General features: G+C 43.7%; 1 protein-coding gene across 3 annotated transcripts in view; it reads left to right on the forward strand.

Moving 5' to 3' along the window:
• CARD10 (caspase recruitment domain family member 10) overlaps positions 1–18,973 on the forward strand; it is a 738,524-nt gene that overhangs the window by 466,997 nt on the left and 252,554 nt on the right. For all 3 annotated transcript variants that reach the window (XM_044067420.1, XM_044067404.1, XM_044067414.1), the window contains exons 7-8: positions 4,459–4,584; positions 5,039–5,221. In XM_044067420.1, coding sequence (XP_043923355.1) covers positions 4,459–4,584; positions 5,039–5,221 — 309 coding nt within the window. The remainder of the gene's footprint in view (positions 1–4,458; positions 4,585–5,038; positions 5,222–18,973) is intronic.

Raw genomic sequence — 18,973 nt, forward strand, 5'->3', positions numbered from 1 at the left:
TGATTTTATGAGGGACCTTAGTTTCTTACTGATACTGATCAGGGATGTCTTTCCTTCTTGGGAATATGCTTTTTATTCTGAACTAGTTTCCTCCTTTTGTTGTATAACCAGTTCATGGCAGGGGTCCACCAGACTGGTTTCCTTCTCATATATATATATATATATATATATATATATTATTTGTCTTGTGTGCAGCCTGTAACCTTATATTTATGTAGATCCTACTGTAAGAGTGTAGTACTTAATCCACTCAAATGACCTTTAGTCTTTTTTGTTTTGAGACTCTGTAACAATTGCACCATCTAGTTTACATACTACTTGATGCATTGTGTATGTTAACTGATACTAGACATATGCATAATTACATAGCTACAGTCCACACATTTGGACATTCCTCTTGCTGTAAGCTATAATAGGATTACTCACCACGTATGTCACAGTTATTGTGTATAAGTATCTTTACCAGGCTTGTATTTATATAGTGTTTGCCTCTAGGCATAAGCTACTATGAGTACTGATGTCAGTACAGTTGTGAGTATATATAGCTTTCCTTTTGAATGGCTTTACATTCTCATTAATGTTTCCATATTTGCTTTTTGGTATAGATAGTACCATTCCTTCCATACTCCAGATAAACAAGAAATACATCATTTTAATATACATTGTGGCCCAGTGCTGACAGTTACAGGAGTCCACCTCCTAAGAGCAAGAGCACAGACCTCAGCATTGCCTTAAATAGTTCTGTGGTGCAGAAAAAACTATGCTATTACTGCACACAGTTTTATATTTTATGGCAGTGGCTCTGTCCTTACAGGTGGTCTGAAATAAATAGTGAAACTTTCCTCCAACAATATGAACTTCATAAAATTGGCTACCATTTTTGTGCAGTGTTCTGACTGGAGGATAATGATAGTACAGCCCTCCTTATTTGACTTCTCAAGGACTGTGTTTTCTACTGTATGCAGCAATGCAGTAATGAACTGTGTCTTATGTGACATCCCTGATGTAGGTCAGTAATCAAGTAGCCTATATCCTCAACACTGACACTGGTGAGAGATGTTCACTTGGAACAAAATAGATACACACAGTATTTCCAGATGCAGCTCTTTGCACCAAGTAAAATTTTTCTTAAGAGTACACAGGGAACACACTTAGTCTGGGGGCTGGGTTTCCCTCTTTCTCTCTCTAGGCTCCCAATAAGACTCCCCACTGGCACAGCTGTAGAGTTGAGTCCTCAGCCAAGTGTCCAAGCCAAGTCCTCCACCAATCTCTCTGTGAAACCAGTGCTCTGTGTTCCTGCTCCAAGCAGATGACACACGCAGTCTATGTGATTTGATGTTCACATATACACACACACACCTGGGAAAGGCTGGCACATATTTAGTAGCTATGCTTCCTTCTGCCAGGCTATAAGATAGTGACACTGCCACCAGCCAGCTGCTCTAAGGCAGGTACCCAATTATACTGAGTAAAATTAATACTAATACAAATGGTAGTGTTTGACCAATACAATAAGGCTTTTAGGAGCTGCAACAGTGTCATCACTAAATAAATATAAGTACTCTCAAATATTAAAATATTCTCCAAATGACCATACACAATGAAAAGTTTAAATATATTTAAAAATAAATAATAAAAGAACATGAAAATACCGAATATCTATGTACAATAAACACCAGCGTTTCAGTCACAGGAAATATTAAAAATAACATAGATGAATATATTCACACAGATAAATACAGCACATAACTAATGCCACTATATTTTCCTGACTGATCTAAAGAATTACTATTCCCTGGTTACTTACTAAAGCAAGGTAACATGATGTAGATGAGTGGTTCTCCTTTGTCAGGTTTAAAAACAAACTGCTCTTAGACTTCTGCCTCATCTAGTATTAAACCATAATTTCAGTGCTGGATTGCAGAATGACATCACATACATCTGGTCATCTCACCTTTGGCTCCCATACTACCCCCCCTTTACAAGAAACTGAACCAAAATCTCGCACATATGTGTTACCATACACAGATATAGCTTTGCTAAGATGTGTTATAGCATCTGGAAGCCATAAAACCATTTCAACACTTCCACCCTTCCTGGGTAGCAATTAGTTCACTGCTAAGGACAATAGAGCAGGATTCCTCGTCCTGGTTTTCACAGACATTTCATCTCTGTCTGCAATCAGAACTGTAAGATACAATCTTTATAGCCTAAACCAGGTAATTTAATTTCAGACTATTTTTCAAAGTTATCTGGACTGAGATTAATTTCTTCTCTTCCAGTATCGTCTGTTACAATATATTCATTTAATCAATTGTAATAAAACTGTCTGACATACATGCATCTCTTTTTCTGCCCAGCAGGACCCACTGTTGATGCATTTTTATCACAAGCAACTTTACAAGTACATTTTTAACACAAGCATCTGTATAAATCAGTGAAATAGTCAAATGACATAAAATTCTTTATAAAACTCCAGCTACATATGCTGGCATATGTTACACATCCACTGGCCTACTTCTCCTGGCATAGCTGGCAATACCTCACATCATCACATCTTAGAAGTTCTTTACTTAGCTCTGGTGATCTATACTTTGTTGTCTTCTTCTTCTTCTTTTGGTTTTTCCCGGTTAGGGGTTACCACAGCGGATCACCTGTCCGCTCATGATTGGCGGTGATCTATACTTTGTATTGTTGTAAATACATTATTGGCAAAGGAAGAGACTTACAAGGTGTTGCCACTGCTGTGTTGCCCAGTACTTGGAGTGAGAAGGCATGTGTGTCTGTGCATTTCTAGATATATGTGTGTGTATATATATATATATATATATATATATATATATATATATATATAGCTAGATAGATAGATAGATATAGAGAGGGAGAGAGAAACAGATAAATATATTCAAATTCCCCAACAAATACCTTCAAAACATACTACAGCTTATACTAGTGCAGCACTGTAACATGAAATTAAAAAAGATAAGATGTATCATAGCCATGTTTTTTGTAGAGGCAAGACCCACTGTAACCTTTGTCTGACAGCCCTCCTATTAGCCTACATCAATTCCAATGTTACACTTACAGAAATAAAATTTAGTTAGAATGTCTTTGCTAGTGGGTGTGAAGGCACAACAGTACATAGAGGTACAGTGGCTTTCACATTACAAAAATGCTGTCACACAAAATGTTGCTTTCTGGTATCATCTAAGACCTTCAGCTGCTGAGTCATCATAATAAATCATATTGTGTTCAGCTTTTATTGCACTATGTAATTTCTGTAGAGCTTCTTCATAGCAGCTGCTTAGTCTAACCATTAGAGGGTTTGAATCAAATGCCTTTGCCTCTTGAAATGGGCCTCTGAACCTCATTAGCTGACATGTTGCTTGTATATCCCAAGTAAGATGGAAAGGTGACCAGACTATTACATATCTGGAGGTTTCTCTTTCACTGGAGGTTTTTCTTCATCTGCATATTGATGGTCACTAGCAGACTTCTATTCAAGTTTTTTTTTTTTTTTTTTTTTTTTTTTTGTATGTTGGGTTTGAGTGGTGACCCATTTCTGCCTACCACTTTCTTATTCCTTACAAAAGACACACCTTCCTGTACTTCATATCCAGCACTTCAATCACTGTTGAGTTCATTGTTTTCCCAAGTCACAATATGTCATAGTAGCTATGTTCTTGTTTAAAGCAACGTGTCATTTGCTAGTCAGTAGTTTTCAGGGTATCTTTTTGCATTAAAGGATCTTGAACCCAGTGGGCATGCAAGGCCTGGCATTTACTGAAGAGGATTAAAGCTCTGAGTGGTTAACATGCTGCTTCCTGAAGTGAAGCACACAGGATTTGGTTCCTTCTAACTCCATTTGCCCACTACGTGACTCTGATCAAATCATTTAACGAGTCAGTGCTGATGGGTCATCCCTGAAAAGAGACATTTATTCAGTGGACTTTTGTGGTTAACAAATGATTCAAATGTTTGTTTGCCCTTTTTCAAGTGCATTTCTTTGCACTTTACAGTTTTCCAAACTGGTGGGTAGTTTTCTATGCAAGAGAGAAATGCAAATGTCAGTCAGCCACCTGTTAAAATTGTCATATACTCATGAAAATGTCTCAAAAATTCCATTAGGTAGTTCCTTTAATATTAAGTTGGGCAAGCCCATTGAATTGCCCAGGGAAGGCAGTTAGCATGCTCAAAAATAGCTATTAGTTAACAAACATAGCAGCACTGTTTCTCTGCATTTGTCATTCTGCAGCAATGAAATGTCATACTCACTTAAATAAACAGTTTATGCAGAAATGTTCACCAAACTTGAGAAGCAGAACATTGTACAGCTTCATGTGGCCCTTCCTTCACTTCTTCTAAGAACATTCCTGTTGTGAATGCTTTTCTCAGTTACTACAGAATTAGTTTGGTCACAGTTTTTTTTTACTTATTTTTTATTTTTTTATTTTGCAGTATCTAGAAGAAAAGGCTAGTCTAGATCTTCGAAAACAGACACTAGAAAATGACTGTGAAATGTACAAGCAACGAGCAAACACTCTTCTGTCTCAGCTGGAAGAGGTTGAAAAAGAAAGAAACTTGGTAACTTTTCTACTTCTATGGAATGCACATTTACTTTCTGCAATGTATGATTAAGAAAAGGCATAAATAGCTGTAGCTGTGGGTGAATTCAAGTAGCACCTTGGACAGTAGCTCTCCAACGGGTACTGCTCCATGTGTACATTCAGCAACAAATTCCTTATTGCTCTCTTAGCAACAAATACTATACTTTGGAGGTTATGAATACTGTAAGTACCTGTAAACATTTGGGAAAACTGATGCCGGGTTCTCTCTTTTATACTCACATTCTAAATTTCGTGATTACCATATTTAAATCTACAGTGGTCAATCTATTTAATGCATGTATACCCTATAGTTTTAATATATATTATTGTTAGTAGAACAGCTTTTCCAAAAAAAGAACTTATATCCATCTAGCTATCTATATGCATATGTATATGTATACAAACAAAAGATTGATATTTTCTTTTGACAGGCCATTATAAATCTTGACACACTACAGCAGCAGTATTCCCAGTGTTTGTCAGACAAAGACAGATATCGAAGACAGGTTCGAGAACTTGAAGAGCAAATTGAAAGACTTCGCCACCAGATGACAACAGTGAAGGAAAACACAGAATTTAAACTTCAACAGTGGAAATCCAACAGTTCTATAAATGTAAGCTATTTAATAAGCTTAATAAGTGAAACAAAGTGCAGACATATTGCTTCAGTTTTCAATTTGACTTCACAGTATTATATGAATCTTGTAATTCCAGCTTTGCTTGTTTCCTTTGCGTTATTATTTTTTTATTAAAATTCAGAGTCTTCTTTGTAGCCAGTCTGAAAAGAAAATAACTGTAACAAGAAATTACTAAAATTGTCAGAGTCCTGTTTTTTTTTTTTAAACAGTATTTAGGTTTTATACAGCATGCAGTGACAGAACATATTATTTTCTACTACCTGTTGTAACATATAGCTTTAAAAATTGGGTTGTAATAGTATTGAGGAGTATATGTCATGTGTTGTTGCAGTAAAGCAGTCACAGTAAAGATCTCATTGAGACAAGTTAAACATATAAGTAATCTGAGCACTCCAAAAGCCATTATGAATACTATATTATGTCAGAAGTGAAAAAAAATATTTATTTTTGTCTGATGATCATTCTGTAATGAAAAAATAAAACTAATAACTAGAAATGCATTTATTTTTTTTTTTAAGTTGAGACAAGCCTTTAATGTATTTTATTCTCTTAAAGGAAAGGTGGTCCATCCATAACCACCAATAATTCTCTCACTGCAAAACAATTTAGCAGAAAAATAAAAGTTGTGGTTCCAGAAATTCACTTTTCTTCTCACAGGTAGTGCAATAGCCAAGAAGACTAAATAGATACAATATGTTACTTTTTTGCTCATTGCCTTGTAGGTATTTAACACTTTCATATTTCAAGAAATGGAAGAAAAAAAAACAGCCCCAATAACAGATAGGCTCAGGAATTAGTGTGAATATAGAAATAAAGCTTTAAAGAAATCATTCATTTTTCCTCATTTATTCTTTATAATAAATCAGAAAAATGTATATGCTTTTGTTACCAAGCTGAACAGTAGACTGGTCAGTTGCATGATTAATTGATAACAGCAAGAATAGTTTGTAGTAAGATAAATTATCAAACAAAAATGTGGCTTTTAAGAGAAAGAGATCTGACATTTTCAGAAGCTGGGAATGTATATAGAGTGAATAAAATTGATCCGCGGTGGTGGTGCTACGGTAGCGTTGTCGCCTCGCAGTAAGACGCTGTCTGGTTCGATTCTCAGCTAGAGCGTCTTCTGCGTAGGCACATGCATGAATGGGCGTACCTTCATTGAAGGTTGTGCATCAGGGCTGGTAACTCGGCATGTAAAACTTAGCTACCAATCATTAGCGGACCGGAGTTCCGCTGTGGCGATCCCTAACCGGGAAAAGCCAAAAAGACACAACAACAACAAAGTTAAATTAATTAACTAGGAAAATGGAAGTGTGTAAAACAAAATGTGGACTAAATAATGTAAAAGTGAAGTACAAAGTGAAAATTCCCAATAAAAGTAGCGGTAATGAAAAAGAAAGCAGTAAGGTGCTCAAAGTATGGTGCATTTGAAGTAGAAGCCTCCTGTACTTACTACAGCTATATGCACAAATATAGGAAATGGACAGTATTATTCAGCTTTGTAGAAGCTGTGACAGAAAGAATCATTTTGCAACAATGTATGAAAAATAAGAATGTTCAAAAGAATGTAAATGTTAGTGTGTCAAAATATGAAAATAAACTAAACACTGTTAACATAAAAAGAGCTGATGCTATGAAATAAGAAAGTAAAGAGGCAATGCAACAAAAATCCTAATCTACTGACAAGAAAAGCTGAGAATTAATAAACAAAATACTGAATTTAAATTACAAAAAGGGAAAGAATGAAATATTATGCCAGAAAAAAAAACTTTTATGTCACTGAGTTGAAATTCACTAAAATAAAAATGTGTACTTCATTGACATAAACAGGATACCAAATAAAGCCATTGGATTAAGAATCATTGACATTAAAAGAAAAAGAAGTAGTAAGTATAAGATCCTCTTTCAGGTAATACTAGATAAGAAGACTAATTTACCTAATTTTTCATTTCATTAGAGTTGTGAGAAGTTGGTTGTGGTGAAATATAGCCACAGTGTACAAGTATAGCGAAAATGTCCACAGGATCAATTGCACAGTTACCCACCAATCTTCAATAGAGTACAATGCCATAGCAGGAATAACTTGTACGGCCACGCTGACATATTTAAAAGCTTGGAGCATACTACCAGGAAAGGAAAGTAACAGTGGCTATAAAAAGGAGAAATGAGTATGAAATTAGTATGAAATGAACCAAATGGAAATCTCAACTGTACAGAAAGAAACAACAGAATGAATAAATGCTAAGTTAACTGCGGTGGTGGTGCTGCGGTAGTGTTGTCACCTCACAGTAAGACGTTGTCCTGTTCTATTCTCAGCTAGAACGTCTTCTGTGTGGAGACATGCGTGAATGGGCGCACCTTCGTTGAAGGTTGTGCATCAGGGCCGGCAACTCGGCACATAAAAATCTACTGCCAATCATTAGCAGACTGGAGTTCCGCTGTGGCGACCCCTAACCGGGAAAAAGCCGAAAGACACAACAACAACTGTATTAAAACATGACAACCGTTATATCTGCATTGATCTGCAAAATCTGAATAAATTAATTGAGAATGCTGCTCAACATTTATAGTTGAAAAAAGTGTTCTCATCTATACTGAACGCTAAGTTATTTTTGGTATTAGATACAAATCAGAGATTCTTGTCATATACAGACATAAAAAGAAATCTTTAAGTTGTATACATATAATATTCTATTAAAATGATGTACATTCCTTAGGATAAGAATCTTTGCTAATTTTGATAGTAGAATTATAGTTGCATTGCCTCTTTACATTCATATTTCATATTTACAAGTTTTTATTGTAATAAAAAACATACAGTATCTCCATCTCATTCTCTGCATCATTTAGAACTTAAAAAAAAAAAGTCTGACACTCTAAAATTAATGTTGCAGTATTGCACTCTAATTTCCTCCTCATAATTCCTAAAGTAACTATTTGGTATCTTGTTAGCAGCAAAGAGTAGTCGTATAAGTAATTTATGATCTATTACTAAGGGAATGAGAATATGATAAGAGACGAGCCTAGCCAAAACCCTGGCTTTCGCCACCCAAGAAAATAATTTTCCTGGGCCACTATATATATATATATATATATATATATATATATATATATATATATATATAGGTCATATTCTAGTTTGAAGCTCCTACTCCTCTCATCACCGCTGTATTGGTGCTGCTCCTACTCCTGTCATTACTCCTGTAACAGTGCAGCTCATATTCCTGTCAACACTGCCATACCATTGCTGCTCCTACACCTATCATCACTGCTGTACAGGTGCTGCTCCTACTCCTCTCATCACTGCTCTACCAGTGCTGCTTCTACTTCTCTCATCACTGCTGTATTGGTGCTGCCCCTACTTCTGCCATCACTGCTGTAACTGTGCTGCTCCTGCTCCTGTCATCACTGCTGTACCATTGCTGCTCCTGCTCCTGTCATCACTGCTATAACTGTGCTGCTCCTAATCTTCTCATCACTGCTGTACTGGTGCTGCTCCAACTCCTGTCATCACTGCTATATAATTGCTCCTCCTACTCCTGTCCTCACTGCTGTACCAGTGCTGCTCCTAATCTTGTCATCACTGATGTGCGGGCACTGCTCCTACTTCTATCACCACTGCTGTATGTGCTGCACCTACTCCTGTAATCACCACTGCACCGGTGCTGCTCCTACTCATATCATCACTGCTGTACCAGTGCTGTTCCTACTCCTGTCATCACTGCTGTAACAGTGTGGCTTCTATTCTTGTCATTACTGTACCAGTGTTGCTCCTATGTCTATCAACACTGCTGTACCGGTGCTGCTCCTAGACCTGTCATCACTGCTGTATTGGTGCTGCCCCTATTCCTGTCATCACTGCTGCACTGGTGCTGCTCATATCACTGCTGTAGTGGTGCTGCTCCTATTCCTGTCATCACTGCTGTACCAGTGCTGCGCCTACTCCTTGCATTACTGCTGTATTGCTGCTGCTTCTACTCCTCTCTTCCCTGCTGTGCTGGTGCTCCTCCTACTCCTGTCATCAATGCTGTACTGGTGCTGCTCCTATTCCTCTCATCATTGCAGTACTGGTGCTGCTCCTACTCATGTCATCACTGCTGCACTGGTGCTGCTCCTACTCTCTCATCACTGCTGTACTGGTGCTGCTCCTACATCTCTCATCACCACTGTAGTGGTGCTGCTTGTACTCCTGTCATCGCTCCTGCACTGGTGCAGCTCATATTCCTGTCATCACTGCCATACCACTGCTGCTCCTAGACCTATCATCACTGCTATACAGGTGCAGCTCCTACTCCTCTCATAACTGCTCTAGCAGTGCTGCTCCTACTTCTCTCATCACTGCTGTTATTGGTGCTGCCCCTAATCATGTCATCACTGCTGTAACTGTGCTGCTCCTACTCCTTTAATTACTGCTGTACTGATGCTGCTCCTACTCCTGTCATCACTACTGTACCGGTGCTGCTTCTGCTCCTGTCATCACTGCTGTAACTGTGTTGCTCCTACTCATCTCATCACTGCTGTACAGGTGCTGCTCCTACTCATGTCATCACTCCTGTACCAGTGCGGCTCCTAATCCTGTCACCAGTGCTGTACTGTTGCTCCTCCTACTCCTGTCATCACTGCTGTACTGGTGCTGCTCCTACTGCTGTCATCACTGCTGCACTGGTGCTGCTCCTACTCCTGTCATCACTGCTGCACTGGTGCTGCTCCTACTCCTGTCATTACTGCTGCACTGGTGCTTCTCCTACTCCTATCATCTCTGCTGTACTGATGCTGCTAATGCTGCTGTCATCAGTGCTGTATTGGTGCTGCTGTTACTCCTGTTATCAGTGATGTACCAGTGCTGTTCCTACTACTGTCATCACTGCTTTATTGATGCTGCTCCTACTCCTGTCATCACTGCTGCACTGGTGCTGCTCCTACTCCTGTCAATACTGCTGCACTGGTGCAGCTTTTACTCCTATTATCATGGCTGTAGTGATGCTGCTCCTATTCCTGTCATTAGTGCTGTACTGCAGCTGCTCCTTCTCCTGTCATCACTGTTGTACCAGTGCTGCACCTACTTGCCTCATCACTGCTGTACTGGTGCTGCTCCTTCTATTGTCATCAATGCTGTATTGGTGCTGTTCCTACTCCTCTCTTTGCTGCTATATGGGTGCTGCTCCTACTTGTGTCATCACACATGTACCAGTGCAGCTCATTCTCCTGTCATCACTGCCATACCATTGCTGCTCCTACACTCATCATCACTGCTGTACCAGTGCTGCTCTTACTCCTTTCATCACTGCTGTACTGGTGCTGCTCCTACTCCTTTCATCCCTGCTGTACTGGTACTGCTTCTACTCCTGTCATCACTGCTGTACTGGTGCTGCTCCTGCTCCTCTCATCACTGCTGTACTGGTGCTGCTTCTACTCTGGTCATCACTCCTGTACCAGTGCTGCTCATAGTCCTGTTATCACTGCCATACCGGTGCTGCTCCTACTCCTGTCATCTCTGCTCTACCAGTGCTGCTCCTACTTCTCTCATCACTGCTGTACTGCTGCTGCTGCTACTGCTGTCATCACTGCTGTACTGGTGCTGATCCTACTCCTGTCATCACTGCTGTATTGGTACTCCTACTCCTCTCCTCTGCTATACTGGTGCTGCTCCTACTCCTCTCATCACTGCTGCACTGGTGCTGCTCCTTCTCCTGTCATCACTGCCATACTGGTTCTGCTCCTTCTCCTGTCATCACTGCCATACTGGTTCTGCTCCTACTCCTATCATCACTGCCACACCAGTGCTGCTCCTACTCCTGTCATCACTGCTGTACTGGTGCTGCTCCTACTCCTGTCATCACTGCTGTACTGGTGCTGCTCCAACTCCTGTCACCACTGCAGCACTGGTGCTGCTCCTACTATTCTCATCACTGCTGTAATGCTGCTGCTCCTACTTCAGTCATCACTGTTGTACTGGTCCTGTTTCTACCCCTTTCATAACTGCTGTACCGGTGCTGCTCCTTCTCCTTTCATCACTGCTCTGCGGGTGCTGCTCCTACTAATCTCAGCACTGCTGTACTGGTGCTGCTCTTACTCCTGTCATCACTGCTGTACCGGTGCTGCTCCTACCCCTGTCATCCCTGCCGTACCAGTGCTGCTACTACTCCTGTCATCACTGCTGTGTTGGTGCTGCTCCTACTCCTGTCATCACTGCTGGACTGGTGGTACTACTACTCCTCTCATCCCTACTGTACTGGTGCTGCAGCTACTCCTGTCATCACTGCTGAACTGGTGGTGCTCCTACTGCTGTCCTCACTGCTGTACCAGTGCTGCTCCTACTCTTGTCATCACTGTTGTGCAGGCACTGCTTCTACTTCTATCATTACTGCTGTACATGCTGCTCCTGCTCCTTTCATTGCTGTTGTACCGGTGCTGTTCCTACTCCTGCCATCACTGATGTAACGGTGCGGCTGCTACTCCTGTCATTACTGTACCGGTGTTGCTCCTACTTCTATCATCACTGCTGTACCAGTGCTGCTCCTAGTCCTGTCATCACTGCTGTATTGCTGTTGCTTCTACTTCTGCCATCATTGCTGTATTGGTGCTGCCCCTACTCCTGTCATCACTGCTGCACTGGTGCTACTCCTACTCATGTCATCACTGCTGTACTGGTGCTGCTCCTACTCCTGTCATCACTGCTGTACCAGTGCTGCTCCTACTTCTGTCACCACTGCTGTATTGCTGCTGGTCCTACTCCTCTCTTCCCTGCTGTACTGGTGCTTCTTCTACTCCTGCCATGACTGCTGTACTGGTGCTCCTTCTACTCCTATCACCACTGCTGTACCAGTGCTGCTCTTATTCCTGTCAACACTACTGTAACAGTGTTGCTCCTACTCCTGTCATCACTAGTATACAGGTGCTGCCCCTACTCCTGTCATCACTGATGAACTGGTGCTGCTACTACTACTATCATCACTGCTGTAGTGGTGCTGCTCTTACTCCTGTCATCAATAGTGTACTGGTGCTGCTCCTACTCCTGTCATCACTGCCGTACCAGTGCTGCTCTTTCTCCTGTCATCACTACTGTATTGGTGCTGCTCCTACTCCTGTCATCAATAGTGTACTGGTGCTGCTCCTACCCCTGTCATTACTGCCGTACCAGTGCTGCTCCTACCCCTGTCATCCCTACTCCATTGGTGCTGCTCCTACTCCTGACATCACTGCTGTAACAGTGCTGCTCCTACTCCTGTCATCACTGCTGTAATTGTGCTGTCCTACTCCTGTCATCACTGCTGTACTGGTGCTGCTCCTACTCCTCTCATTATTGCTGCAACTGTGCTGCTCCTACTCTTCTCATCACTAATCTACTGGTACAGCTCCTACTCCTATCATCACTGCTGTACCAGTGCTGCTCATATTCCTGTCATCACTGCTGTGCCAGTGCTGCTCCTACTCCTGTAATCACTGCTGTACTGGTGCTGCATCTACTCCTTTCATCACTGCTATACCCATGCTGTTCTTTCTCCTTTCATCATGCTGTACTGGTGCTGATCCTATTCCTGTCATCGATGTTGTACCAGTGCTGCTCCTACTCCGATCATCACTGCTGTACCGGTGCTGCTCCTATTCCTGTCATCACTGCTGTACCGGTACTGCTCCTACTCCCGTAATCATCACTGTACTGCTGCTGTTCCTACTCCAGTCATCACTGCTGTACTAGTGCTGCTCCTACTCTTTTCATCACTGCTGTACTAGTGCTGCTCCTACTCTTTTCATCACTGCTGTACTAGTGCTGCTCCTACTAATCTCATCACTGTTGTACTGGTGCTGCTTTTAGTCCTGTCATCACTGCTGTACCAGTACTGCTCCTACTCCTGTCATCACTACCATACCAGTGCTGCTACTACTCTTGTCATCACTGCCTTACCAGTGGTGCTCCTACTTCTGTCATCACTGTTGTACCAGTGGTACTACTACTCCTGTCATCACTGCTGTACCGGTGCTACAGCTACTCCTGTCATCACTGCTGTACTGGTGCTGCTCCTACTCCTGTCATCACTGCTGTACCGATGCTGCCCCTACTCTTGTCATCAGTGCCATACCAGTGCTGTTCCTACTGCTGTCATCACTGCTATACTGGTGCTGCTCCTACTCTTGTCATCACTGCTGTATTGGTGCTGCTCATACTCCTGTCATCACTGCTGTACTGGTGCTGCTCTTATGTCTGTCATAACTGCTGAATTGGTGCTGCTCCTGCTCCTGTCATCACTGCTGTACCGGTGCTGCTCCTACTCTTCTCATCACTGCTATACCAGTGCTGCTCCTACTCTTATCATCACTGCTATACCAGTGCTGCTCCTACTCTTATCATCAATGCTGTACTTGTGCTGATCCTACCCCTTTCATCACTGCTGTAACAGTGCTTCTCCTTTCATCATTGCTGTACTGGTGCTGATCCTAATCCTGTCTTCACTGTTGCACCAGTGCTGCTCCTATTCCTATCATCACTGCTGTACTAGTGCTGCACCTACTTCTGTCATCATTGCTGTACTGGTGCTGATCCTACTCCTGTCATCGCTGCTGTACTGGTGTTGCTCCTACCCCTGTCATCACTGCTGCACTGATGCTGCTTCTACTCCTATTATCACTGCTGTAGTGCTGCAACTACTCCTTTCATTACTGCTGTATAGGTGCTGCTCCTTCCCCTTTCATCACTGTTGTGTAGGTGCTGTTCCTACTCCTATCATCACTGCTGTACTTGTGCTGCTCCTACTCATGTCATCACTTCTGTACTGGTGCTGATCCTATTCCTGTCATCACTGCTGTACCAGTGCTGCTCCTACTTCTGTCACCGCTGCTGTATTGCTGCTGGTCCTTCTCCTCTCTTCCCTGCTGTACTGGTGCTTCTTCTACTCCTGCCATGACTGCTGTACTGGTGCTCCTTCTACTCCTATCACCACTGCTGTACCAGTGCTGCTCTTATTCCTGTCAACACTACTGTAACAGTGCTGCTCCTACTCCTGTCATCACTAGTATACAGGTGCTGCCTCTACTCCTGTCATCACTGATGAACTGGTGCTGCTACTACTACTATCATCACTGCTGTACTGGTGCTGCTCCTACTCCTGTCATCAATAGTGTACTGGTGCTGCTCCTACTCCTGTCATCACTGCAGTACCAGTGCTGCTCTTTCTCCTGTCATCACTACTCTATTGGTGCTGCTCCTACTCCTGTCATCAATAGTGTACTGGTGCTGTTCCTACTCCTGTCATTACTGCCGTACCAGTGCTGCTCCTACTCCTGTCATCCCTACTCCATTGGTGCTGCTCCTACTCCTGATATCACTGCTGTAACAGTGCTGCTCCTACTCCTGTCATCACTGCTGTAATTGTGCTGTCCTACTCCTGTCATCACTGCTGTACTGGTGCTGCTCCTACTCCTCTCATTATTGCTGTAACTGTGCTGCTCCTACTCTTCTCATCACTAATCTACTGGTACAGCTCCTACTCCTATCATCACTGCTGTACCAGTGCTGCTCATATTCCTGTCATCACTGCTGTGCCGGTGCTGCTCCTACTCCTGTAATCACTGCTGTACTGGTGCTGCATCTACTCCTTTCATCACTGCTATACCCATGCTGTTCTTTCTCCTTTCATCATGCTGTACTGGTGCTGATCCTATTCCTGTCATCGATGTTGTACCAGTGCTGCTCCTACTCCGATCATCACTGCTGTACCGGTGCTGCTCCTATTCCTGTCATCACTTCTGTACCGGTACTGCTCCTACTCCCGTAATCATCACTGTACTGCTGCTGTTCCTACTCCAGTCATCACTGCTGTACTAGTGCTGCTCCTACTCTTTTCATCACTGCTGTACTAGTGCTGCTCCTACTCTTTTCATCACTGCTGTACTAGTGCTGCTCCTACTAATCTCATCACTGTTGTACTGGTGCTGCTTTTAGACCTGTCATCACTGCTGTACCAGTACTGCTCCTACTCCTGTCATCACTACCATACCAGTGCTGCTACTACTCTTGTCATCACTGCCTTACCAGTGGTGCTCCTACTTCTGTCATCACTGTTGTACCAGTGGTACTGCTACTCCTGTCATCACTGCTGTACCGGTGCTACAGCTACTCCTGTCATCACTGCTGTACTGGTGCTGCTCCTACTCCTGTCATCACTGCTGTACCGATGCTGCCCCTACTCTTGTCATCAGTGCCATACCAGTGCTGTTCCTACTCCTGTCATCACTGCTGTACTGGTGCTGCTCCTACTCTTGTCATCACTGCTGTATTGGTGCTGCTCCTACTCCTCTCATCACTGCTGTACTGTGCTGCTCCTCCTCCTGTCATCACTGCTGTACTGGTGCTGCTCTTATGTCTGTCATAACTGCTGAATTGGTGCTGCTCCTACTCCTGTCATCACTGCTGTACCGGTGCTGCTCCTACTCTTCTCATCACTGCTATACCAGTGCTGCTCCTACTCTTCTCATCACTGCTATACCAGTGCTGCTCCTACTCTTATCATCACTGCTATACCAGTGCTGCTCCTACTCTTGTCATCAATGCTGTACTTGTGCTGATCCTACCCCTTTCATCACTGCTGTAACAGTGCTTCTCCTTTCATCATTGCTGTACTGGTGCTGATCCTAATCCTGTCTTCGCTGTTGCACCAGTGCTGCTCCTATTCCTATCATCACTGCTGTACTAGTGCTGCACCTACTTCTGTCATCATTGCTGTACTGGTGCTGATCCTACTCCTGTCATCGCTGCTGTACTGGTGTTGCTCCTACTCCTGTCATCACTGCTGCACTGATGCTGCTTCTACTCCTATTATCACTGCTGTAGTGCTGCAACTACTCCTTTCATCACTGCTGTATAGGTGCTGCTCCTTCCCCTTTCATCACTGTTGTGTAGGTGCTGTTCCTACTCCTATCATCACTGCTGTATGTGCTGCTCCTACTCCTGTCATCACTGCTGTACTGGTGTTGCTCCTACTTCTATCATCACTGCTGTACCCGTGCTGCCCCTACTCCTGCCATCACTGTTGACTGGTGCTGCTCCTACTTCTGCCATCACTGTTGTATTGGTATTGCCCCTACTCCTGTCATCACTACTGTACTGGTGCTGCTCCTACTCCTGTAATCACTACTGTACTGGTGCTGCTCCTACTCCTGTCATTACTGCTGCACTGGTGCTGCTCCTACTCCTACCATCTCTGCTGTACTGATGCTGCTAATGCTCCTGTCATCAGTGCTGTATTGGTGCTGCTGTTACTCCTGTTATCAGTGTTGTAGTGGTGCTGCTCGTACTCATTTCATCACTTTTGTACTGGTGCTGCTCCTATCCCTGTCATCACTGCTGTACCAGTGCTGCACGTACTCTTGTCATCACTGCCATACCGGTGCTGCTCCTACTCCTGTCATCACTGCTGTACTGGTGCTGCTCTTACTCCTGTCATCACTGCTGTACTGGTGCTGCTCTTACTCCTGTCATCACTGCTGTACTGGTGCTACTCCTACTCCTCTCATCACTGCTGTACTGGTGCTGCTCCTACTCCTGTCATCACTGCTGTACTTGTGCTGCTCCTACTCATGTCATCACTGCTGTACTGGTGCTGATCCTACTCCTATCATCATTGCTGTACTGGTGCTGATCCCAATCCTGTCATTGCTGCTGTACTGGTGTTGCTCCTACACCTGTCATCACTGCTGCACTGATGCTGCTTCTACTCCTATCATCACTGCTGTAGTGCTGCTCCTACTCCTTTCATCACTGCTGTATTGGTGCTGCTCCTTCCCCTTTCATCACTATTGTGTAGGTGCTGTTCCTACTCCTATCATCACTGCTGTATGTGCTGCTTCTACTCCTGTCATCACTGATGTACTGGTGCTGCTTCTACTCATATCATCACTGCTGTACCAGTGCTCAATCTACCCCTGTCATCACTGCTGTATCGGTGCTGCTCCTACTCCTGTCATCACTGCTGTACTGGTGCTGATCCTACTTCTATCATCATTGCTGTACCCGTGCTGCCCCTACTCCTGTCATCACTGCTGCACTGCGGTTACTCCTACTCCTGTCATCACTGCTGTACTGATGCTGCTAATGCTCCTGTCATCAGTGCTGTATTGGTGCTGCTGTTACGCATGTTATCAGTGATGTACCGGTGCTGCTCCTACTCCTGTCATCACTGCTTTATCGATGCTGCTCCTACTCCTATCATCACTACTGTACCGGTGCTGCTCCTACTCCTGTCATTACTGCTGTATTGATGCTGCTACTACTCCACTCTGTGCTGATGTATTGGAGCTGCTCCTTCTCCTGTCATCACTTCTGTACTGGTGCTGCTCGTATTCTTGTCATCACTGCTGTACCAGTGCTGCACGTACTCTTGTCATCACTGCCATACTGGTGCTGCTCCTACTCCTGTCATCACTGCTGTACTGGTACTGCTCCTACCCCTGTCATCACTCCAGTACTGGTGCTTCTCTCACTCCTGTCACCTCTGCTGCACTAATGCTGCTCCTACTCCTATCATCACTGCTGTAGTGGTGCTGCTCCTACTCCTGTCATCACTGCTGTACTGGCAATACCCCTACTCCTATCATCAGTGCCGTACCGGTGCTGCTCCTACTCCTATCATCACTGCCATACTGGTGCTGCTCCTACTCCTGTCATCATGCTGTACCAGTGCTGATCCTACTTTTGTCATCACTGTTGTATTGGTGCTGCTCCTACTCCTATCTTCACTGCTGTACTGGTGCTACTCCTACTCCTGTCATCACTGCTGTACTACCGGTGCTGCTCCTACTCCTGCCATCACTGCTGTACTGGTGCTGCTCCTTCTCCTGTCAACACTGCTGTACTTGTGCTGCTCCTACTCATGTCATCACTGCTGTACTGGTGCTGCTCCTATTCCTGTCATCACTGCTGTAATGGTGCTGCTCCTACTCCTGTCATCACTGCTGTACTGGCACTGCCCCTACTCCTATCATCAGTGCCATATCGATGTTGCTCCTACTCATATCATCACTGCCGGTGCTGATGTGCGGGTGCTGATCCTAATCCTGTCATTGCTGCTGCTGTACCAGTGCTGCTCATACTCCTGTCATCACTGCTGTACTGCTGCTGTTCCTACTCCAGTCATCACTGTACTGGTGCTGATCTTACTCATTTCATCACTGCTGTACCAGTGCTGCTCCTTCTCCTTTCATCACTGATGTGCGGGTGCTGATCCTAATCCTGTCATTGCTGCTGCTGTACCAGTGCTGCTCATACTCCTGTCATCACTGCTGAACTGGTGCTACTCCGACTTCTGTCATCATTGCTGCACTGGTACTGATCCTACTTCTGTCATCGCTGCTATACCAGTGCTGCTCCAACTCCTGTCATCACTGCTGTACTGCTGCTGCTCCTATTCCTGTCATCACTGCTGTACCGGTGCAGCTCTTCCTCCTGTCATCACTGCTGTACTGGCGCTGCTCCTACTGCTGGCATCAATGCTGCACTGGTGCTGCTCCTACTTCTGTCATCACTGCTGTACCAGTGCTGCTCCAACTCCTATTATCACTGCTGTAGTGCTGCTGCTCCTACTCCTTTCATCACTGCTGTACAGGTGCTGCTCCTACTCCTATAATCAGTGCTGTACATGCTGCTCTTACTCCAGTTATAACTGCTGTACTGGTGCTGATCCTACTCCTTTCATCACTGCTGTACCAGTGCTGCTCTTACGTCTGTCATCACTG

Source organism: Protopterus annectens, chromosome 1.part0, assembly GCF_019279795.1.
Source record: "Protopterus annectens isolate FY-2018-M chromosome 1.part0, PAN1.0, whole genome shotgun sequence".
NCBI classification, from domain to species: Eukaryota; Metazoa; Chordata; order Ceratodontiformes; family Protopteridae; genus Protopterus; species Protopterus annectens.